General features: G+C 33.2%; 1 protein-coding gene across 3 annotated transcripts in view; it reads right to left on the reverse strand.

Moving 5' to 3' along the window:
* Nucleotides 1-1401: 1401 nt before the first annotated feature.
* Nucleotides 1402-25733, reverse strand: part of LOC102732812 (cadherin-10) — a 163379-nt gene continuing 139047 nt past the window's right edge. Inside the window, exons 8-13 of one of the 3 annotated variants that reach the window (XM_081825930.1) lie at nucleotides 21903-22039; nucleotides 16593-16714; nucleotides 11644-11752; nucleotides 5390-5641; nucleotides 2173-2556; nucleotides 1403-1873 (exon numbers count right to left, since the gene is read on the reverse strand). In XM_081825930.1, the coding sequence (XP_081682056.1) occupies nucleotides 1839-1873; nucleotides 2173-2556; nucleotides 5390-5641; nucleotides 11644-11752; nucleotides 16593-16714; nucleotides 21903-22039 (1039 nt within the window). In that variant the 3' untranslated portion in view covers nucleotides 1403-1838. Of the gene's footprint in view, nucleotides 2557-5389; nucleotides 5642-11643; nucleotides 11753-16592; nucleotides 16715-21902; nucleotides 22040-25733 lie in introns of all 3 variants that reach the window. The other 2 variants (XM_081825929.1, XM_081825928.1) reach the window with 2 other exon arrangements.

The following is a 25733-nucleotide window of genomic DNA, read 5'->3' on the forward strand; positions in this document are numbered from 1 at the left end:
ATACTAGAGATGACTGCTACAATTTTTAAATTTATTAAAAGTGGGTGATAATAAGTGACAGGGCAAGTTAATATCAGTTTGAAATTATCTGAATGAGGATAATTAAAAATATTCAAATAAGAATTCCAATTACTGATATGCAATATTAATAAAAATATCTAACACCGGAAATTTTTAAACTAATTTTCAATCAAATGAATATTATATTTTGAATCATAATTAATGTGAAATGTTCATAAGATATACCTTCTTCTAACTTTTCCCTTTTTTGTTGATTTTATTTGAATGAATAATCCTAGGGCATTGAGGGTTTTCTCTCCCCTCACTTCAGTTGTTATTCCCCTTAAGCTCTGTCCTTTTAACAGTCAGGCTTTTGGTGGTATGAATGGGTTCTTGGAATATGAGAAGTCAAACAAGTTTTACTATGATTTGATATGTCAGCCTTGTAATGTGACTGATTTTAACTAGAGCACGTGGGTTGTTTTTCTTTTATAATTATATCACCATGCAAACTAAAATGTCTATAGTCAGAGAAGTGTGTGCCTTTTCACCCTGGAAGTTGGGGGGGAAAAATATCCTTCAAGAAGACTGAAATAAATAATTCTGCATTAAGGATACTTCAGTATTGTACTCTCACTCCAAAAGCATAGCATTTTCACTAACTGGAAAGCACATAAATCTTTGGTATTGTTTATGATACACTCAGCGGGGAATGTGACTTCCTAGTGTAGGCCCAACAGAGTGCTCCATTTATAAATAAATCATATTTGGAGCTTGAGAAACAAGAAATCGGTTGGTGGCAGTTGGCCTCTGTAAATCTCAGGAACTCCAGATAATTAACTGCCAGTATTTTTTTTCCTTTCTATTGAATCATTCATTGACAGAAAAACAGACTTAATTACAAATAAATATGTAATGCATTTTTGAAAACTTGACATAATCACAATGCTGTATCTTAATGGAATATTCAGCATTATTGTTGTCATTACTATGCATTTTCAAAGTCACCACGGGAGGTAAGTGTATTTTCCATTAAAGGATTATTTCAGTCTGAAATCTGTCTAAACTATTATTACCTATAACCCTCAGTAGCACAAATGTCATACAAAAATAAGAAATGTTATATTCTTTCAGTTATTATTTAAATGAATAGAACAAAACAAAATTACTATATTGCTGATATTTTGAGATAGCATAAAGATGGCCATGTTTTAAATTGGCTTGTGATAAATTTTTAAGTGGTCTATACATGACTATTACTTTTAATATGACAACTTTTTCACAAGTCAGAGCATAACAAAACTCACTGGTAGAAGAATTCTTATGTAAATCATGTTAATTTGGCTAGAGGTCTCGATAGTAACCATTAATGACTTTGTGCCCTTACCTGCATTCAATGTCATGTAGTACCAAGATCGTGAGTCCATGGAGAAACTTTTCTTCCTAGGGAAAAAAATGAAGCTGGAGACAAGGTAGTCGTAAAAACTTGTTTATTTTTTTTAAAAATAAATACAAAAATATAAATATAAAACATTAGCAGATAGAATTTGATGAAATGAAATTGCACAAACGTTTGTATACCAGGTTGCAAATCACACCTACTAACACCACATGTACGTTTTTTTCTTTTTAATTTAATGTACAGAACAGGATATACCTTAAATTTTTTCTTCACCTTTTTAAAAGCTTCATTTGCAAGGGCAGGACGTGTATCTAACAGAAGCGGCTTGTTTGTGAGGTTGCTTAAGGGAGAACTATCCTGTTCATGTTTCTGAAATTATGTTTTATTTCTAAGATGGACAACACTGAATTTCCATAGCTTTGGCTCTTGGAAGTGATTAAATAAAATTTCGTATATATTCCATGAGACATCCTACAGGAAAAAGAATTAATGTAATTAATGAACAAATTAAAAAGTAAATGGGAAAAAATTGTGCTGAGTGGCAGGAAAATTCTCCTGAATATCAAATATTGTGAAGTGGTGGAGACGGCGTCCGTCAAGTTACTTCCTCTTGTTTGAATAGAATATATATATATAGATATATATATATATATATCTCCTAGGTTAAGAGTCTTTGTCACTTTCCCCGCCACCGTACATTTCTGCCAACTTATTAAACCGAGGGCCCCATTCTCGGAGGTAATCGTAGTTTTGGTCTCCATCAGTAGTACCTGATTCTAAGGAGCTCAGAGATTCTGCAATGGAATCATTTCCTTCGTAGGCGTAAGTTGCAAGTGAGTCGTAGGGAGGCGCGGTGGGGTCGAGATCATGCTCTTTGAGCCTTTCATTAATGAAATCCCGGACATCCGTGTTATCTGGAGCCGTGGGAGTCCTCCGAGGTATAAATAAAGTTTCCGGAATAATATCTCGCCGGAGCTTCTTCTCCTCTATCGCTGCGGGGTTCCTCAGGGTGCCAATGTCAAACGCCTGAGTGTCTTCCTCGCCACCACCTTCATCGTTATAGCTCACAATGTTGTCTCTGATGTCTTCTTTAGACAAGATCAGAGGCTCTTTCTTTCGCTGCCTTTTCAGAGCTGCAAACAGTACTACTATAACTTGAAAAAAAAAAAAAGAAAAGAAGATTCATTAGCTGTCTGTCTAAAACACTATATAAATAACGAGCGGAAGTACTGTGGAGGAATTTGAGTTATTTAGGTTTTCGGGGACAGGCTAGGATTTTTAGATTAATTTTGAACTTCCATCAGTTGGGGGGAGCGGGGGTGGCAAGGAGAGAGGCAGTTGAGGATTTAGCCAGGATGGGTGGGGTATGCAAGCAGTGTTTCTAATGTATTTTTAAAGCCATCTGGAATATTTCTCAAATACAGTGAGATATTTTGTCTATTTTTCTAAGAACTGTTTAAAGTTGGTTCCTGATTGTACAGACATTATTTATACTTTGCATTGAATAGTGACATAAGGTGTTACATAAAAAATAACACAAATTGAATTCAGCTTCAAATAAAACAATTAAGGACGACAAAAATATGCCCATATTCTGCACATCCTTATACAATATTGAAAAGGCAGCATTCTTCACAAGATACAGTGTTGGTTTTGGTTAAATAGCTTTGCTGATGGATTTACATAGAATTTTTTTTCTTACATTGTTAAAAGAAGTGAAGGGCAAATGACCTCCTGATTAGGCACCATTGGTTTAGCAATCTTTGAGGTATTACATGGAAATATATATCACACATGAGACCAAAAAGAAAGTTATCAGATCACATGATAGCAAAGAGTGAATTTCAATTTCTACATTGAATTACCTACAGAAAGCATGTAGGAACCTTAGCTAGATATATCTCAAACAACTGGAGATTTACAAATAGAAATGTATATCATTCAGAAAGGACATTTCCCTACTACTGATACCTGAGAAGGTATCAATAATAATAATATAATGATTCTATTAATCATGATGATAATAGCATAAAAGATAGGAGAATGTTAAATTCTCTCTGGCTGTTACTAGTTTTCCACCCTCATTCACTATCCCCAAATACTTGGGACATGAGCCTTGAAAATGATGATTTAGGGAAACAGGTCTGAATTCAATTAAATAAGAAAAGAGAGGGAAAATATTTTACCGGGTATATGTATGATAAAACATCTATATTTATTTAGCTTCTTTAGAAGAAATATTTAAAGGATATGGGATTTATTATCATTATGAACCGAATGTGTCCTCTCAAAATTCATGTTAAAGCCTAAATCCCCAAAGTGATGGCATTTGGAAGTGGGGTCTTTAGGGGGTAGTTAAGTCAAAGGGTAGAGCCCTCATGAATTGAATTAGTACTTTTTTTTTTTAAAGATTTATTTATTTGAGAGAGCGAGAATGAGAGAGAGAGTACATGAGAGGGGGGAGGGTCAGAGGGAGAAGAAGACTCCCCGCCGAGCAGGGAGCCCGATGCGGGACTCGATCCCGGGACTCCAGGATCATGACCTGAGCCGAAGGCAGTCGCTTAACCAACTGAGCCACCCAGGCGCCCTGAATTAGTGCTTTTATGAAAAGAAACAAGAGAGAGGATTGCTGTCTGCCATGTGGTGATTCAGCATAGACCGCCATCTTGAAACTAGGAAATTTGCCTTCACCAAATTTGGAATCTGCCAGTGCCTTGATTTCCAGCCTCCAAAACTATGAGAAATACATTTCTGGGGTTGAAACCATCGGGTCTATGGTATGGTTATAGCAGACTGAACTAAAAGAATTACATTAGTATGGGAAAGGCTCTTAACTTTTGTTTTCTCTTTTATTAACCTAGGACAGTTAGTCTACCTGCCTTCAACCCTCTCTGAAGGGACTTTTTTAATGCCTAGAAAAAATAAGGTTTTAATCCATTGGTAAGTATTCTTGACCTTCAAAGTTGTTAAAAAATAAATAGGCCACCACTAAGAGAGAAAAAAGTGTTTATTCTTCAAGTCTTTGAGAAAAATATGACATTTTACTTTGCTTAAATTCATATATTCATGCACACACATAAATTTATGATGTAAAGATTTTAAACCTTAGATTGTTTATTGTCAGCCAAGTGATCTTACCCGGTAAAAAATGTTCTAATAATGAGGCTAATGAAACTAAGATTGGCTCCAAAATCCAAGTTCATTTTACTGCTTCTTAAAATGTCAGATACAATGCTTTTTTATTAGGGTCATAGGAATATGCACAATAGTTTTAAGATAATGCAACTGGAGATTAAACTTAATCTGATTTTTCATTCAAAAGCAGTTAAAAAGCAATTTGCTCTAGGTTATAAAATCAAGTATTATTGTTGCAGGGAAAAGTGAACCAGGTTAAGAGCTATTTTAACATGATTTCAGTGGAAAGGCTCCAACCAGCCCTCATCTGAATAAAAAAAAAAAAACTGGAAATAAACTTCAGATTTCCTGAAAAACTAGTTAAACAGACAGCAAAGCAACTTGCCTTGGTTGAGCCACTCAGGAATTGTGTAACCTTGCAAAATGTTATGAATATCTCTAACTTTCGGTCTTATAATTTAAGAGAGAAAAGTAATAACTATCTGATCACATAAAATATTTCAATATAAACAACATCTCATCATTAACTTAGGTCTATCTTAGATATTGGAGTTAATGGGGGAGGAGTTATTTTAATAAGAGAATTTCTTACAGACAAATACACTAACGTAAACAGTCCAGGAAATAATCACATTTTCTTTCATATTTTTTTTTTTTTTAAGATTTTATTTATTTGTCAGAGAGAGAGAGAGAGCACAAGCAGAGGGAGAAGCAGGTTCCCTACTGAGCAAGGAGCCCGACGTGGGACTCGATCCCAAGACGCCGGGATCATGACCTGAGCCAAAGGAGAAGGCTTAACTGACTGAGCCACACAGGCGTCCTTCCAATCACGTTCTCTCTGAGGTTTCTTACCCAGTAGGATAATGATGCAGAGGAGGATGGCGATGAGCGCTCCCGTGCTGAGGCCCGCGGGGAGGAGCAAGGCTTCGGCACTGCAGGACTGCATGTTACCTTGGCTGTCACAGGTGCACACTCGGATGCTCAAAGTACCCGTGCTGCTCTGAATCGGGTAGTCATTGTCTGATATCACCACAGGCAAGAGATAGGTACTTATTTCGTGTCTATTGAATCCATTTTTTCTGGTTAAAATCCGGGCAGTATTATCTAAAATAAATTTTAACATATTACAGATGGCTTGGGACCGTAAGTTTCTCTCATCCTGCTCACCAAGGCTTGACAGTACAAGAGATGTTTATGTAAAATATTAAATGAAGATCAATTTTCCTGTAACATGCCTACAATGCAATATTTGAAAATACAGGTAAGATAAATTAATTTGAGGAGTCTCTGATTATGATTGCTTATTTGACAGGTTTCTAACTTTTTCACAGATAATGCTTTAAGATGGTGAATTTTTATAAGTGGACATTTTACCAGGACTGTGAGGATAATGGCATATTGTTTTTCAGAGTTTTCAGAAAATATAAATAAGCATACCAAGAAAAAATCATAGTAAATTGTTTTTATTTGTATATGCATATATGTTTATACATATGCACACACATACACAGAGAAAACACACATTAATCCAATACTCATGAAGAAAAATATGAATGAGTAAATTTTACGTGTAGTTGCACTTTTAAAATCAATCATTCACTCAAAACCATTCAAGAGTCACAATATATGAACAGTGGTGAACAAGTTTCTTTCTTTCTTTCTTTCTTTCTTTCTTTCTTTCTTTCTTTCTTTCTTTCCTTCTTCCTTTTTTTCTTTCTTTTTTCTTCCTTTTTTTCTTTCTTTCAAAGATTTTATTTATTTATTTATTTATTTATTTATTTACTTCAGATTGAAAGAGAGAGTGTGAGCAGGGGGAGGGGCAGAGGGAGAGGAAAGAGAGAGAATCCCAAGCAGACTCCACATTGAGCACAGAGCCCAATGCAGGGCTCGATCCCACAACTCTCAGATCATGACCTGAGCTTAAATCAAGCATAGGATGCTCAACCAACTGAGCTACCCTGGTGCCCCAGCAAGTTATTTAATGTTTCTGAACTTTGATTTCTCCCCATTGAAATGAATACAATCTATAACTCAAAGTATTGGTGGATGACTATTGATATGGATTACTTAATAAATGCACAGGCAGATGTAAGGATTTAATAAACCCAAGCATCCTACTAACTAATATATTGCTACAGATATTTTTTTTAATCTGATAACACCCAGTATCCTTAAATGGAGGTTGTGCTTTTAATAAAAAAGATTTCACCTAACCCTTATAATCAATATTTAGATTTTTTCTTTTAATTTATTTATTTGACAGAAAAAGAGAGCGAGAGAGTGAGCAAGCAGGGGGAGCAGGAGAGGGAGAAGTAGGCTTCCCACTGAGCAGGGAGCCCGATGCAGGGCTTGATCCCAGGACTCTGGCGCTCAGTCGCTTAACCGACTGAGCCATCCAGGCGCCCCTATAATATTTTTTTAAAAATCAATATGTACTTGGATGACAATTTCTTATTCTGTTTGTCCAATGCACTTAGTCTTCTTTAGCCAATCCCATAAGCCTGTTCAAAATGCTAATGTAGGGAAGGGAGTGAGTCAGCCAATTGCTAAATCAAATAGGACAAGGAAAAAAAAAAAGGTGAACATTTCTGGCAGGTATAGTGGTTGAACATAAAGCAGTAATCTCCTAAATTATTAGTAAGAAGTTATTTCTACTACATCAGTTAACTATAAAAGATAGGAAAGAAGATTAGCAAAATAGACGATGTACACAAGCAAATTTAAAAAATAAATTTAGTCCGATAATTTTTCAAATTTGACTTATCTTCCAAAAAGTATTAGGATATAATTCTTCCATTCTCTAACTTACACTAAAATAAATATTTATATGCATATGGGTATATATTTTTTCCTATTTTCTTTTTCTTAAGTTTTTATTTATATGTTAGTTAACATACAGTGTAATATTAATTTCAGGTGTAGAATTTAGTAATTCATCACTTCCATACAATATCTGGTGCCCCTCATAAGTTCACTCCTTAATCCCTATCACCTATTTTACCTGTTCACCCACCTCCCCTCTGATAACCATCAGTTTGTTCTCTGTGGTAAAAGTTTATTTCTTGGTTATTTCTTGGTTTGCCTCTCTTTCTCTCTTTTTCCCTTTACTCCTTTGCTTTGTTTCTTGAATTCCACATATGAATGAAATCATATAGTATTTGTCTTTCTCTACCTGGCTTATTTAGCATAATACTCTGGAGCTCCACCCATGTCATTGCAAATGGCCAAGATTTCATTCTTGGAATATTATTCCATTTTATATATATACCATTTTATATATATTCCATTTTGTATATATACCACCTCTTCTTTACCCATTCATCAGTTGATGGATACTAGCGCTGTTTCCACAATTTGGCTATTGTAGATAACGCTGCTATAAACATTAGGGTGCATCCCTTTGAATTAGTATTTTTGTATTCTTTGGGTAAATACCTAGTAGTGCAATTGCTATATCGTAGGATACTTCTATTTTTAACTTTTTCAGGAACCTCCATACTGTTTTCCAGAGTGGCTCCACCAACCTGCATTCCCACTAATAGTGCAATAGGGTTCCCCTTTCTCCACATCCTCAGTCAACACTCATTCATGATAAAAACCCTCAACAAGGTAGGTTTAGAGGGAACATACCTCAACATCATAAAGACCATATATGAAAAACCCACAACTAATATCATCCTTAATGGGGAAAAACAGTACTTTTTATCTATGGTCAAGAATAAGACAGGGATGTCCACTCTTGCCATTGTTATTTAACATAGTACTGGAAGTCTGAGCCTCAGCAATCAGACAACTAAAAGAAATAAAAGGCCTCCAAATCGATAAGGAAGAAGTAAAATTTTCACTATTTGCAGATGACATGATACTCTATATGGATAACCCAAGAGACTCCAGCAAAAAACCACTAGAACTGATAATGGAATTTAGTAAAGTTGCAGGATACAAAATCAATGTACAGAAATCTGTTGCATTTCTATATACCAATAATGAAAAAGAAATTAAGGAATCAACCCTCAAAAATCATAAGATACCTAGGAATAAACCTAACCAAAGAGATGAAAGACCTCTACTCTGAGAAGTATAAAACACTGTTAAAAGAAATTGAAGATGACACAAAGAAATGGAAAGACACTCCATGCTCCTGGATTGGAAGAGCAAATATTGTTAAAATGTCTACAGCACCCAAAACAATCTGCACATTTAATACAATCCCTATCAAAATACCACCCGCATTTTTCCACAACTAGAACAAACAATCCTAAAATTTGTATGGAACCACAAAAGACCCCAAATAGCTAAAGCAACCTTGAAAAAGCAAAGCAAATCTGGATGCATCATAATTCTGGACTTCAACTTATATTACAAAAGCTATAGTGATCTAAACAGTATGGCACAAAAACAGACATATAGATCAATAGAACAGAATAGAAAACCCAGAAATGAACCCACAACTATATGGTCAACTAATGTTCAACAAAGCAGTAAAGAACATCCAATGGGAAAAAGACAGTCTCTTCAACAAATGGTGTTGGAAAAACTGGACAGCAAAATGCAAAAGAATGAAATTGGATTTTTTTTATGTCAAGCACAAAAATAAATTCAAAATGGACTAAAGACCTAAATGACCTAAATGTTAGTTAGACCTGAAACGATAAAAATCCTAGAGGAGAACATAGGCAGTAACCTCTTTGACACTGGCCATAGCAACTTCCTTTTAGATACATCTCCTGAGGCCAAGGAAACAAAAGCAAAGAAAAACTATTGGGACTTCATTAAAATTAAAAGCTTCTACACAGCGAAAAGAAACAGTCAACAAAACTAAAAGGCTATCTAAGGAATGGGAAAATATATTTGCAAATGACGTATCTAATAAAGGGTTAGTATCTAAAATATATAAAGAATTTATAAAACTCAACATCCAAGAAACAAATAACCCTCCAAAACAAAAACAAAAAACAAATAATCTAATTAAAAAGTTGGCAGAAGATATGAATAGACATTGTTCCAAAGGAAACATACAGATGGCCAACAGATACATGAAAAGGTGCTCAATATCACTGATCATCAGGAAAATACAATTCAAAACTATAATGAGATATCACCTCACACCTGTCAGAATGACTAAAATCAACAACACAAGAAACAACAGATGTTGGTATATGGGTATATTTAGAAACTTCTTGCCTTATTCTTTTTTAACTTTTCAAAAGGCTTTAAATCTTAATCTTGTCTACAATACTTTTAATATATTGAAGAATAAAACGAAGCTATACCCTTAACTAACCATTCTATTCAAATCATTTTATTAAATATTCAGAAAGTCATCATACAGTTAGACTTTTGACCTATAAGTTAGTGAAAAGCATGGGAATCTTAAGAATCAAAAGCTCCAAGTGTGGTATCACAGAAGCAAGAAATTAATTTTAAAAAATGATACCATAAAATTAAAGTTTTCTAAGATGAACATGTAGAGAAACACAAGGGCATTTCCTCAAGAAGAGCAATAAGGTGATGTCTATGTCATTTGATTTTCTTTTCAAAATGCACTCAATAACGAAATAGTGAGTTTATGCACTCTGGAATAATGAGTTTTGGAATACTGAGTTTATTCCATCTGACTTTAGTGGTATTCTATATAGTGACATGTTCAAATTTATATTCATAGGGCTTCAACTCTTGCTTTGAGTAACTCATATAAGATCAGGAACTCTTCTGAATATAGGAAGATGGCACTACTTATCAAAAATTAATTAAGATTAGCCTTGAGGTGCTTACCTAGTAACTGTGAAATGCTGTGATAACACTGTTTCAAGTCTCTACTGCTTTTTAAAATTGAGACGTGGTTTGTTGGGGTCCAGTTTAACAAAAATATAAAACAAAATGCACTTAGAAAGCGGTATAATATTGTCAAATCAGTACGAAGGATGTCTAATCTAAGTTCTATATTTAGGACGCCAGATTCAGCAAATAAAATGATGGGTGTTGTTTTGCTGATAATCAGATGAAACTAGACATCTTGTATCTTATCTACCAACTCTATGAGAATTTTTCGCATCGTAGTTTTTTAGATGTTCAGAGGGATGGAAAAGAGACATTTCAGAAACTACGATTTAGTATACAGATGTTACAAGTGGATGCCCTCTTTTCAACTGATTTGTGCAGTTTTCCACCATATCAAATACCTCAAACAGTAATTGGGTTAATGTAAAACTATCTGTTATCTTAAACTTCTTTCTGATATTCTGAAAGACACCTAGAGGTGATATAGCAATCTAGCTCTGCCAGTGGATATACATTGTTATGAAGGTATTATAAATATGTCAATGTAGTTATTAAATGCATTTTAAGAATAACTATATCTACCCTCACTCTAAGACAAGTATGCCTTTTTTACAAAAGATCCACTGATATAATTAGTTTAACATAAATTTATTAAGGGGAAACAGCTCTAACTATACACTTTTCTTTAGAATAATTACCATATATATTTTTCAAAGAATAAAGCTGTTCAGCTTTTTCAAAATAGTAAGCATTTTCATATTTTTTTCCTCTAAAATACGTTTTTGCCCTCTTTGGGAATGCAAGAAATATAATTTCAGTATCTTTTATCACAGAGACATTATAAAATTTACATATTGCACAGAAGAACAGTGTATCTTGCCCTGGCAACTGCTTTTGCACTTAAACCCCTCACAGACTAATATGGATATTTCTTCTCACCCATATTCCATGCCTTTTTGGCTTTGGTGAATCTGTTGCTGCTAAATCTCATTGAAATTTGCACAAGGGTCTCACTGAATCATTCATTTCTCTACCCAGTGTGTCTGATTATTTCCAGCCTTTCTAATGTTTTCAAGATTCAGTCTTTTCATTAGTACTCATATTGAAATTTCTCTCACATCTTTATTATTTTGCAATTTAAGAGAATGAACAGTATATCTTATTAATATATAAAGAAGCAAGAAATTAATATCTCATTAAATATCTGATGAAAACAACATTTTGTAACACAGATCAATAAATTAATACATATAGCAATTGTTACTTTGGAGAACAGCTCTTGCTAATGTCACCTGAAATCATAATGACAGCATTCTAAAATTTACCTTCATTATCCTGTACTGTGAAGTTTGGATTGACAGCAGCTAAACTGAAGAAAAATTTCTGTCCACCTAAGGGGTCATCTTTGTCTACTGCGCTTATAGTCTGTATTAGCTGCAAAAAAGAGAAAAATGCATATTTATCAAACTTCTGAGGGTATAATCTGCTTTACAATATGTAATTTTTTAACATTCAATTTTGTCTAAATTTAAAGGCAGTTGATTTTCTTTCTTGTGCATGTATCTTTATTTTATTCCATCTTTTTTATTATTACTTTGACTTTAACAAAGTCTCTCTTTCTTTCCCTCCCTCCCTCTCTGCTTCTCTCTGTCTCTGTTCCTTTCTCTCCCTCCTTCTCAATTTCTCCTACATATTATCCATTGCTTCAAAATAATAAATGACAATATCATATTCTTTGCAGTCTTATTAATTTAGATACAGCATTTGACATGAATAGGTTATTTCATATATATTTAAACATTGATCTGGAAAAGTTTATCTAATGGAGGAAAAATTTAGAAAACTATTGTGATTATGACTTTCCTCTTTATCAAAAGTGAAAACTATTCAAAGAATGGACAGATTTTATAGATAATACTATGCAAAACTTTTTAAAGGAAAGACTTGAGGATTATTATCTACTTTAATAGTAATGGTTCACTTTACTTGCATTGTCAATAAAATTAATTTTTTTAATTCACTATATGTATACCATGGGAAATGGTTATTTTATAAAGATCATCTCTGATTTATTTTAGGGTAAGAGACAATATAAGAAGCTATCTGGGAACAAAGCATAAAATGTAACACCTTTTACTATAATCAGATCACTTCTTTGAACATACATGATCAATATTATACAAATATATATGTAACATACGGCTGTGTACTTTTTTGCATATATATCCAATTTGTCCTTAACTTATATGTATAACAACATTTTATATAATTTTTTGCATATCTTAATATTGCAAGAGAGCTTCAGAAGTTGTTCAATTTGTATACCTATATAAATGGCCAAATTTATGCTTAACTAAAAGGAATATGCTTTACTGCTTTGACTTATTTAACAGGGTGTGGATATTTGATGAAAATATTTGTTACTGATGTTTTGTTGATATAAAAAGAGATTTCAAGTTTAAAATATTACATAATTATAAAAAAATTAAGGAGTTATTTTAACTCTTCTGTATTCAATTAGTTTTCTTTTAAATTACCTTATAAAAATAAAAATGTGACAAATTTTAGCTACTCCCTGTTTAATTACAACTTTAACCACTTATTTCAAAATAATACAAGAAATATAATTGGATCAAACAAAGATAAATGTTTATCCTCTAGGAATAAGTAGCCCAAAAAATCATTTAAACTTTGAATAATCTTAAAGTATATTTTAAAATGTAACATAACTATTTAATGAAATTTTAGAGGTAATTTAAGATTAAATAGAAAGCAAGGATTTATTGCTAATGGCTTACCCATCCAATACAAAACCAAAAATGGTGCATATGTGAAGGAATTAAAGAGAAAAATGTATAAAAAGTGTTTGCTAATGCCCTTTAAGAGGTATCAATTCAGTTACAAAATCATTCTTGACTGACTTGTTTGTCGAGCAGTCTAAAATATTTTTATTTTTAAATAGTGATTTATAAGAATAAATTGAAGGGAAAAATGACAAATGAAACAACATCAAGAAGGGTAGAAGACTTAATAAAACTTCTATGTTTATATATATATATCATTAAGATTAATATGTCAGTATATATATAGATAAAAATGAAAGAAATTTAAAAGTAGAGCTAATGGTCTTTTAAAAAATATAATGTCTCAAAATAAATATGCATTTTCAACTGTGATTACAAATTACAATTTCAGTTTATTTTTATGAACCAAAATAATACATTTCAGAGAACAAAATGGCCACATCTTTGCATATATCTATAAGAAGTTATAATGGTTTACACAAAAATTCTTAATTAAAATGTTATTTGAATAAAAGATTATAGCATTGTTGGTTTCAAAATTAGTGATTCACTGATATATTTTCTTTAAGTGTTGTAAAAGAAATAAACCCTGCATTGTTCAAGAATCAAGTATATTTTGTTTTGGTATATGTTTGTTTATTTGTTTTGGTATATATATCACATACATATGGGTATGTACATATATACATATGTACATATACCATATACATGTAAGTATGTGTTAAAATAGAAATCAGAAGTTGGCAACATGAAGGAGATAAAACCACCTCCCTGGTCTCTCTATATAAGCACTCGCTATTTTATTACTACTGGACACAAGTTCATTTTGATTCATTTCCAATAAAATAAGTTGCCACAATTATGGAGGAAAAAAAAAAAACACTGGTGATGTCCAGTATTCATTTTGAGCATATGAAGAATAGACCCAGATAAGTCATTTATATTTTATCTTCTTAGCTGTTACATAATTGGTTCATATTTTTACTAGGCTCTTCTAAAATAATCTCAAATCAACTTGAGGGCTTTTTCAGTGATGTTACCATGATGGAATGTGGGATGACAAATGGATTTTGAGATATTTAAGTAAGAAAACTGGTCACTAAGTTTTAATGCTTTAGGTTTTGCAGTGGGAAGAGTAGCAGTTAGGTAAGTAACTCCACATTGTTCCATGGAATTATGTAAAGGGATATTTGGGGTCTGACAAAGGCCTAGAGCTTAGATACTATCTTCAGGTAAATACAAGCAGCAGTCCTCCCTGGGGAGATTCTCTGGGAAATCTGTGAGACTGAAATACTATTTCCTTCCCATAAAGATTAAAAATTATTAAAATATGCTTTATTGACTGAAGGAGTGAGGCATGCATGATGGAAAATGAAAGAAAAATGAAACAGCCAGTCTTCTCTCCTCTCCTTTCCCAAGGGACTCTTTCTGAGGTGGAAAAGATGGGGAGTAAGGTAGCCTAGTTCAGGCACAAGAGGTGACTGTTAATTTACATCAATTTTAAGTTGCATCTTTTCCAAGGAGGAAAGTCTTCTACCTTTAGAGAAGGGAAGAGGCAGAAAAGGAAGAGGGGATGGCAATTAACTTTATCTGTCCTCTCATTTTGTCCATACAAATAGATGGAATCATTTCCTATGTCCTTGTTCGAAGTGCTACTTTATTTATTTATTTATTTTATTATGTTCAGTGCTGTTTTAAAACAGTACTTAATTCAGAGGAGAATTGCGTGGCTTGAAATACTCTATAAATAACTAAATTACACCCAGAAGTCCTAACAAGCTCCTACTTTCCTAGAAGGAGGGGAGACAAGAGTTAACAAATAAATCTCAAGGAAGGTTCAGTGAAGGACTTTTCCAAATAACCACCTTGGTTTTGCCTGCTGGGCTGCTGTAATCTAGAATTCCATCACTGAGTACATAACAGTTTAGTTTAAGCGACCATTTATCAGCCAAGAGACCAAAATGACATTTAACAAACTGATCTTATTAAAAATAGCTACTATGGGAGGCTATTGCACATTCAGCCAATTAGACAAAAATTACTAATCATGTTATTCCTATCAAGTTTGTCAAAAGGCTACTTTTTAAATTAAAATTGTCTTTGATTTTATTATTTTCCTGCAATATGCCAACTGGTTTTTAAAATCCAAAAAATATAAAGTTACTGAACCAGATTTAGTTTAGTTTCTTTTTTTTTTTTTTTAAAGAGGCATAAGGAAAAAAAAAAACACAATCCCTTATTTGGTATATTGTGAATACATTTGGAAATCAGTATTTAAAATGACTCAAATGCTCTGAAAAGATATCTCTTGAAAATCAAATAGAATAACCATAGAGGAAGCTATGCATGCGGCAGTTGTAAAGCGGGTAATTTATCTCTTAGAGAAAAGGCTTCAACTTATATCATGCTGAGCCCGCCAAGCAGAGGACTATTTGGAATGGTATTTTCAGGGCAAACAAGGTTTCATTAGGAAGTAGGTCGGAAGTTGCTTTGTCATTTAAATATTCCAAATTAAACATTTCCATAACATTTTCAAATAAAAAAAAATGAATCCAATTGCAGCAATTTCTCCATTTCAAACAATAGACAGGCTATTGAATTCCTGCTAGAATCTTCAGAAGGAAGAATTTGTGTTATCCCACAATGCAATTTGCATAAAAATGTAACGACGACATTGATGTTTATAAAGAGCATCAAATGATGTCAAAACACAATGCAGTTTTGTGATGGCTACTCTTTCTTTAATAAAACACATTTGATTCCCAATTATTATTTATAACATGCAGCTTCTTTCTGTGAAGATAGCACTCAAACCAATTACGAACATTTCTTTCAGCCATATACACTGGAGCTTTTCAAACAACAAAATGAGTCCACTGAGGAAAAGACTTAAAGAGTTGTAAACAAAGCTGATGTAGGAAGAATGTTTTAAAGGACAAAACCTAAGTCATTAAGCACTCTAAGTGTTGCTATAATGATGAAATACAAGTATAAATTTAAGGAGTGAATCCTGTGGCCCTGCTTTGAAATCATTTGCATACATTGGAATATTGATGCACTCTTTCACTGATCCATTGAATCTGTTGCCGTGTTTCTCCTAACTTCCATCTCCCATCTCTTCTAGCAGGTATCAATATTTACCTAGAGAAACAGCAGAGGTTTGTTTCCAACCCCCCCCGGTATTGTTTGTGAAAATTTAAAAAGTGAAAGTTATTTCTTCTTATGCCTTAATTTTTGTGGCAACAATAAAATCTTATATTTTCATTAGAACTTCACAAAAGAAATGTGAGACATGCTACAGTGTCATTTAGAACCCTAAAAATATCAGCCTTTTTTTTTTTTAATTATATTACTGGGACTTACATGAGCATTTTTATCTCTGTTTACTTGTTCTTCTTAAGATTGGGAAAAGAAATCATTTAACAAGCTGTTAAAATTTTCCAAAGGTTTTAAGTCCTATGGGTGCTCACCTGCCCTGGTCTCGCGTTTTCACATACAAAAGTATCATAGAACACAGCAAATTGTGGGGCATTGTCGTTAACATCCAAAATCCTCACAAAAACAGCCACGCGAGTCATCTCTTTGGGATTGTCTAGAAAAGGCAAAGGAAAAATTTGTTTAGGAAGACACATTTGTGCACCAGATTTCATTTATATAAGCATCTTGTGGATATTAAGTGCTCACATAAAAATAAGCATCGCGTTCATTCTGCCAACATAATGAGCAAATACAATAAAGAAAATTACTACAGAGTCTAATTAAGTAGTTATAAATTCAGTTATTATTGGCCTCCAGAGAACTACTATTATTTTGGAAAATCTTCTTAAAATAAGAGCACAATCCAGTGTAATTGAGTTCATATTGTATTTGCGTCCTTGGTCCAAATATGTAAAATAAGAACAAATATTTATTAAATCTTTGTCATGCAGTATTATATTAAGCTTTACTGAGTTTTTGGATGAAGGAATAATTTTAAATAAACTATTAACTTGCCCATAGTCATTAACTCCTAAGTGGTAGTTGTTATATTACAACTTACCCTCCTGACTACTTTAATAGCGAAAATGTATTCCAATAGCTACTCCGAACTCCCCTTTTGGAAATTTTAATATATAGCTACTAATTTTACAAGTTGGGTGGAAATTTACAGGAAAATATAAGCACTTGAATGTTTCATTAATTGTCACTGGTACCATTTCAACAATCCAGGCTCAATTTTGTATAACAAAATTAGCTTAATAGTAACATATAGTATAATAATTATGATTTTTTTTGCTACAAATACTAAAATCAAGAGCATCAAAGTTTTCACATAAAATATGCATTAAAAATTGTCTTGATTTGTAAGTGGAATTTTAAAATATGAATGTCTATTTAGCTTAGCCTTGGGTAACACCTTTGTATTAGTCAAAATTGCATTTTCTCACAAATGGGCCTTTCTAGGCACTAGTATTGGTATCTGAGAGTGTTTTGACATCTTAAATTCAGTTGATATTTATCAGCCTTTGTGATATCAAAATCTTAGTCTTTGGTAGTTCAACTTCTGTGTGGACTTCAGGAAAGTCAAACTGAAGATCAATAGAAAAGGGAAAAGGAGGTAATTAGCTAAAAACAAAGCAAAATAAAACAAATAACAGATGAAGTGAGGGGCAATAGCAATCTTATTAAATGGCCTCTACTAACATGGGTTATGGATCATACTATTTGCCTTTGTGAAATGTATCTGACTTTCTAATTTTATCTATATAATTTTCAAATACAAGGGTAAAAAATATCGTCATGTACAGATAGGGAGGATATTACTATGCAAAATAATTTATTTCTCCTCCTTTCTCTCCAGGTAATTATAATGTTACTAAAATAATGAAGTCAGCACTTTTAAAAATAATATGGAAGAACTGATTACTCAGCAGGGACCTTTACAAGGTTGAGTCGTATGAAGGAAGGCAGATAGAATTCTAAATCCATGTGAAGCGTATTTATCTGCCTTCTTTTTTTCAAGAGAAACTTTGAAAGGCATCCTCTCTTTAACACTCCTTTCCAGTCTTACTCAGTCTTTTTCACCCATGTGCCTTCCATTCTCAGGTTCTGATTTCCCATTTGCTAATGCATTGCTGCCTATTGTTCACTTCTTCCTATGTCAGGCAGTTGTAGAGTCCAGACCCTGGAGTAGAACAGAGCTGCTTGGATTCCCAGATTCACCATTCACTCATTGTGTGCCTTCGGCCAATTTACTCCATCTCTCTAATGCCTCAATTCACCCAATAGAAATCAAAATAGAACTTCTAATCTATGGAGTTATTTGAAAAATTAGGTCAGTTAATGCATGAAAGCTATCAAAAGCTATTATCAAAGTATTAGTTTGTTGGTAAGCACTCAATACATGTCAACTATTAAGATCATCTTTATTATCACCGTGATACCTTTTTTCATTTTCTTACATTACTTGACAGCTTATGCTATGTTGCTCCACACAAAGCTCTCACACAATAAAAAAATATATATATTAACTAGTTTCCCTACAGTTCATACAGGTCTGAAGAGGACTACATTTGGGGAGCAGTGGAGAAAGGAGAAAAAAAAAATCTATCCCACTCTTTTCCTACCTCCCCTAGTCCTAAACCATTTGCAAATAGCCAGAGTTCACCTACAAAGGGTTCACCTACAAATGAATCCACAACTTACCTAGAGCTACGCATTGCTATGGGTATGAATGGGAAGCTATGATTCTTCCATATTTTCTAGCAAGAGCTTTTCATCTAATATAGTTAGTGGACATAGCAAAATATTTCTTTCAATAGTCTTGACATAAATATAACTCTTGTTGGAAGTCAAGAGAGGCAGAACAATATCAGACAATATCAGATCTAAAATACTGCACTGTCAGTCCGTTCCCTGACACAAAATGAAGATTCTCAGCTTCTTTACAGATGGCTCAAAAAGTCTCTTCAAATCAAAAGCTAAATCCACAAGGATAAATGTGTTTGTATAACATCAGGCCTAGAGTCAACTACTCAAACAACAGTGCCTACATTAATCTTTTTACTGGTAGATGTTGCAGCTCATGCACAAGTAAAAACATAAAGCATTCCAAGAAGCATCATATGGAATGGTAGTTGGCATATTTACCAGCTGATTCTCAGAGTCATCCAGGCACAATCGACTATAGCAAGAATGTATCAGCAATAAAGGATCTTATAATGTGAAAGCATTCCGATGTATTCACAGTCTTTTCCATATCCAAGAAAAGGAAAGCTTAACGGTTTTCTAGAAATCCTAGCCTTTAGAAAGATGTATCTTTTCTACCTGCTTAGGGCAAGAATTTCCACTCTCAAGGACTAAGTATAGATAATGGAGTTCTTTGGTCATAAGCTTTGCTCTACTGTTCTCAGACTGTATTGCAATGATTACAGTAAAGTTTTCAGATGTGGTGAGAGGAACTCATTAGTTTCTACAATGGATTTCTAAGACCCAATTATGACCTTCATTTTAGATTTTTTATTTTCCAAATGGCATTTAAAAAATATTTTTGAAGAAGAAAAAGAGAGGTTATTTCATGGTATAATGCACTAAATAATTACCTGAGGTAGTACTTGCCATATGATGTGATATACTGCTGTGGAATGTAGAATTAAACTGTTAGAGGAAGGGCTTGAAAACGCATTCGTAAGAAGTACATTTAAACGTCATTCTGCCCTGCTTAGGGCTTGGTGTAATGCACACTTATCACAAACCCAGTGCTTAAAATCTAGTAAAAACAATTTCCTATATGCTGTTTCCCTCTCTCCCTTATCCATTTAATATCCAGGCCAGCATAATGGGCCTCTGACTGCTTGTGGCTTGGCAGGTAGGCATTTCCAGCAGTTACTCCATAAATTGATTTCACTTAAGGGCAAAAAATAGGTTTAGTTCTTAAAAAGAACATAATTGACTTAGCTTTTTACAGAATTGTAATTACTTCAGCTAGCTTTAGAACTTAAATTTCTCAAAGTATCTGAAATGGAAAAGGCAATTCCTAACTCATTAGGCTTGAATTAGGATCTTGAATCAAGCAGAGAGCACAAACAACCATGATTCTGGAATGATCAGATTGGACCCTGTGAGGCACATCTAACTGTGGTGATGTGGAAACAGATAATAGAAATAGAAGCTTTCCTTAAAAGAAAAACTCAAAAAAATCTTCAGTTGGCCTTAAAAGGCACAGCCATTTATAACTCACTATGGAAAAACTGGGTCATTTGGATGGTAGAGTTAATCTGTATTTCAGAGCCAGATTTAAGGAGAAAGCTAAGTCTACTATTTTATCCTGAAGTTTTGAATTCATTGTTAATGATCTGTCCAGCCTCATTCCATCCTTCTGAGACTTTTGGCAATTTGGCCCCATTGCTCTGCCTTCCAAATCCTGGAATGGTGGCTTCAAATAATTTGACCCTGATAGGTGTTTGTGGATTCAGCTTTGTATTTTAGGTCTGGAATTTATAGGCTTAGTTTTTCACCATGATTCAGTCCCTAATTAATGCTTCTTTTAAAAATAGAGTTGCTTTACTCCAGTAAATCACAGTACAGAAATTAGAGACCATGAACACGTTTGCATGAGTGGACAAAGGGGCTTCATAGGCATGTGTAATTGTACCGGGCCTCACTCTAAGAAGGGCCCCATGCTTATTTTAAGGCTCTACTGTTGCCACGTTAAATGTCTTAATCATTTTTTTTTTAAAGATTTTCTTTATTTATTTGACAGAGAGAGAAAGACACAGCGAGTGAGAGGGAACACAAGCAGGGGGAGTGGGAGAGGGAGAAGCAGGCTTCCCGCTGAGCAGGGAGTCCGATGTGGGGCTCGATCCCAGGACCCTGGGATCATGACCTGAGCCAAAGGCAGATGCTTAATGACTGAGCCACCCAGGCGCCCCGTCTTAATCATTTTTTAACAAGAGGTCTGACGTTTTATTTTATAATGGGCTCCACAAATTACGTCGCAAGTCCTGTGAATGGGCAAGAAACTTTGCAATTAGAGACAGATATGATTTTGAATACTGGCTTTGCCTTTTATTACTTATATGAAATTTTGTAAATTAGATGTAGAATTAAGTATTGGATCTAGAAACAGAATGACTAGTTTTAAATCTCAGTTTTACTAATTCTGGCATTGTGACTTCGGGCAAGTTACCAAAACCTCTGGAGCCTTAGTTCCTTCTCTGTTAAATAAGGTCAATAAAAATATTACTAGGAGAAAATTAATATAAAATTCTTAGGATAATACCTGGCATAGAGTGCTTAATGTTAACTATTATTACAATACCTTGGTTTCCTCATCTGTAAAAAGGAAGAAATGATACCTACATACATGTTTGTTGTTAAATGGTGCGCACCCACCATTTAGCATAGATTTTAATTTATAGTGTCCATGTAATAAATCTAATGCATTTATTTTTCCCCAAAAGAGGATATCTTTAGTGCCCAATTCTAGATAATTTTTTTAGTCAATATTAAATGTTGATTTGGGATACCTATAACTATCCCTCAGTATATATAGAAACTATTGAAAAGAATTATAGGTGTTGAAAAGCCTTTTTTTTTTTTTTGCTTGAAATCAATGCTTTATTCTTTTTCTTCAAGATTTTATTTAAATTCAAGTTAGTTAATATATATTGTAGTATTAGTTTGAAGACTTTTAAAAACAGATTAAAATTACAATTCATGTGTATAATGAGAATAAATTATTTTAATATGAAATAAAACCTAATATATGTTAAATATTATATACATAAAATTCATCTTACTGATTTCAGCAGCTATAACAGTAAGATTGTGCCATTGAGATAGTTCACGGTCAAGTGGCTTTGATGTATAAAGGGATCCATTTCCAGAATGTATGTTAAAAATCCTGTCAAGGTCAGTATGGCGATCCAAGGAAAATCTGAACATAGAAAGCAAAGAAAAATACATGGAAATATTATTGGTTTGTAGGAGAAAATGGTGTAATGCAAACACACACACAGAGTAACATGTAATAATTTCGTAAGAGTACTTATTACTGATGTAGAATGAAAACTGTTTCATTGATTTATCACGCACACATGCACACACACATCAGGAACTGCCCCCCACACACACACCCGCCATCTCTACCTTCCTCCTCTTCCCAAGGCATGAGCTGGTACTTTGTTCAGCATTCAAAATGATGGCCTTCTGAATATTTGTTTTATTAAATCACTATCTATTGCCATATCAACTGACTGGGAAGTATTTTTTTGTTCCACAAAGTAGTTGGCATTACAGATGGTTGCATTACCAACTGACCTTACCTAGGAGTTGAAAATTCTGTTAAGGAATTACTGTAAGGATCAAATACAAAAAAGCATTCCCAGAAGCAAAGTCTTTTTCATAGTGATGAAATTGGAGCCAACATTAGTTTCAACAGATGAGTAGGTTATCAATCTATGATGATGTTTAGTAACTTCATGGTATAATACCCATGTAGCTTCAGTTTTTAACCATATGTATCATTAAAAAAAATATATACATTTTAACTAAAGATGTTTTAAAAACAGAAAATTTGGGGTAGGAGTTTTCACACATTTTTACCAAGTCAAGTCTCAGAAAACAAATAAAAAATAAAAATAAATAAAGTCTTAGCATATGTATAAGAAACCAACTATGCTGCAAATTGATTAAAGACATTGTGTTGAGTGTCATTCAAAAGCCTAACACCAAGTTTATCAATCAGATTGTTATAGTTGGGACAAATCCCATTATTTGGGAGATTGTCAGGCAAGGTTTAAGATAGTTATATCCTTCATCAGTTCCTGCCACTTCACAATCCTAGTGGCTTACAAATGCTTTATAGTCCTTGAGTTAGCAAGCATAGTCCTCAAGTTATATTTAATGCTCCATATTAAAAAAATAAACAAAGCAAAACAAAGATGACAAATCCAGGAGTAGCATTCAGTAATGGCATATCTTTTCCTAAGCCACAACTGTCACTTATTTTTAGGAAAACTTTATGAAATGCTATTTTTAAATTGTAGTTTGTGAGTCATAATAAAAAATAATTTTTAAAGTGCCATAAAACTCTTCTCTTTTAATGTTCCAAACCTGTATGATATTTCCAAAAATCAATTGAAACTTACAGTCCTTATTCTGGGTTTTGAATAAATTGCATTAGAAGAACAACTTAAGCCATCAATACAGCTAATGTGATTTTACTTTGGAGGACTGCTTATTTGGGGTTTTTATTTTAAATCAGTTCTAACTGGAACAGACCACTATTTAACAAATCTCCTTAATAAGCTCTAGCCCTCTCTATTAATACAATATGAATTCAGTTTTGCATTCAAACTGCATGTCTTATCATTCACACATAAGTTTGCAAAACACTGAATCTCTATATCTGGAATAATTCACAAATTCTCTCTCAAGTTGACAAAATTGTTTTACTACTGAAAGACTCAACATAAATTTACCTCCTCTTTTGAGTGTCTCATGATTACCTAAAGTAGAAGCTTATTTGTCTCCTTCTGTCCCAAGGTATCTTTTACCACTCATCTCTAAATGTAGTATCAAAATGTATCATTTACCACATTGTATTAGGAATTCAACATCAAAATGTGAGTTACATTTCAAACAGAAAATCAAACATGAAAAAACCAAGCATCATTCTTGAAGTATAGTAAGCACTCAATGAATATTATTTCTCATACCGAATCTTCTTCCCTAACAGACTGAGAACTTCTTGAGAAATATGTTAATATCTGATATGGTGATGCACAAATATTTATTAAATGAAAAAAAGAATAACTGAATTCTTTGGTATTTTGGCAAATAAGTTTTCTTATTTCTATAGAAATATGACGTGAATTTGCAATATGTAAATCAATATAAAGCATTATTGTCCTTGCCAAATCATTTTATGTGTGTTTTGTCTTATTTCTTATAATTTAGTTTAAAAACTAATGTCAAAATTTAGAGGATTTTGCAAAATTATCTTAAAGATACAGAGAGATCCTGGTTCTTTTTCAAACATGATATAATTATATTTTCTAATTCTCTATTGGCAAATTACGTGTGCTAATTTTTGTTTTCCTTTTTAAGATCATTTCCAGAACAAAGTAAATCCCTTTGATTATTGCATTAACATCCATAATATGACTTAAACAATTTATAATATGCCCAGTATTATATTATATTATATTATATTATATTATATTATATTATATTATCTATCCCATAAATACATTGCATTAGTAAAGCTGTTTAATCCCTGATTATATATATATATATATATATAAAACCTGTAGTTCTATCATTATTATTATCCAAAAATATTCAATTGCATTTTATGCATCAAGTTAGCATAAATTCAATTATATTACAACCTTTATGACATAGACTTTGTCATTAATAAGCATTAATTCTGTTACCATATAGTATAGATAAATGGATTCTTTCCTTAGACTTGCATTCTGATTAAATATTTCATTTTTGTTTCAAAATCCAGACATATTTTGACATATAATAACCATCAGTCTGTATGAGGATGCAAAATCTATTTCTTTGTGAGGAGAATATCTTTATATAGCCACTTTATAACACCACTGGATTTAAGTTGAACTCTTTTTTTAAAAAAATATTATATTTAATTTAAAAAAGACCACTTTAAAACCAGGAATACAGCACATAGCCTGTTACAGTTACTTAGGAGCTATGCCAGGAAAATGCTTGGAAAGTATTGAATGGGTAAAATTAAACATGTATATTGGTTATATAAAAGTTTCAAAGGAAAAAAAAATATCTGAGCAATACAGCAATTTCAATGAAGACAAATGGACTGGGGAAGAGGCAATTATGGGGAAGTCATGCTGGCAGCTGGGAGCTGTACATGATTACCATATATGTAACCTGTGATGCTCTATGTGAATATAAGAAAATATTTAGGCAATTTGAAGCAACATGGATGGACCTAGAGAGTATAATGCTAAGCGAAGTAAGTCAATCAGAGAAAGATAAATACCATATGATTTCACTCATATGTGGAATTTAAGACACAAAACAAATGGACAAAAAAAGAAGAGAGAGAGACAAACCAAAAACAGACTCTAAACTATAGAGAACAAACAGATGGTTACCAGAGGGGAGGTGGGTGGGGAATGGGTCAAACAGGTGATTGAGATTGAAAGTACACTTATCTTGATGAGCACTGAGTAATAGATGGAACGGTTGGGTCACTATATTGTACATCAGAAATATATAACACTGTATGTTAACTACACTGGAACTAAAAGAAACATAAAAGCAAAAAAGAAAGTATTTAGATAAAATTAAATAAATCAAATGCTAATTTTAATATATATGAAATATGACTTCACTTGAAGATGTGGCAGAACCTATAGCACTTTTAACTTTAACTTGAGTTAGAGTCACATGGCATACAAAATTAGAGATCCTCTACATTCTGCTGTTGTATTCTTGGGAATCAGAAAAAAGTGTGCTTGGGGGCACCTGGGTGGCTCATTCGTTAAGCGTCTGCCTTCGGCTCAGTCATGGTCCCAGGGTCCTGGGATCGAGCCCCACATCCGGCTCCCTGCTCGGCAGGAAGCCTGCTTCTCCCTCTC

The sequence above is a fragment of the Leptonychotes weddellii genome, chromosome 7, assembly GCF_054177405.1.
Source record: "Leptonychotes weddellii isolate Sample4059 chromosome 7, ASM5417740v2, whole genome shotgun sequence".
Classification (NCBI taxonomy): Eukaryota; Metazoa; Chordata; class Mammalia; order Carnivora; family Phocidae; genus Leptonychotes; species Leptonychotes weddellii.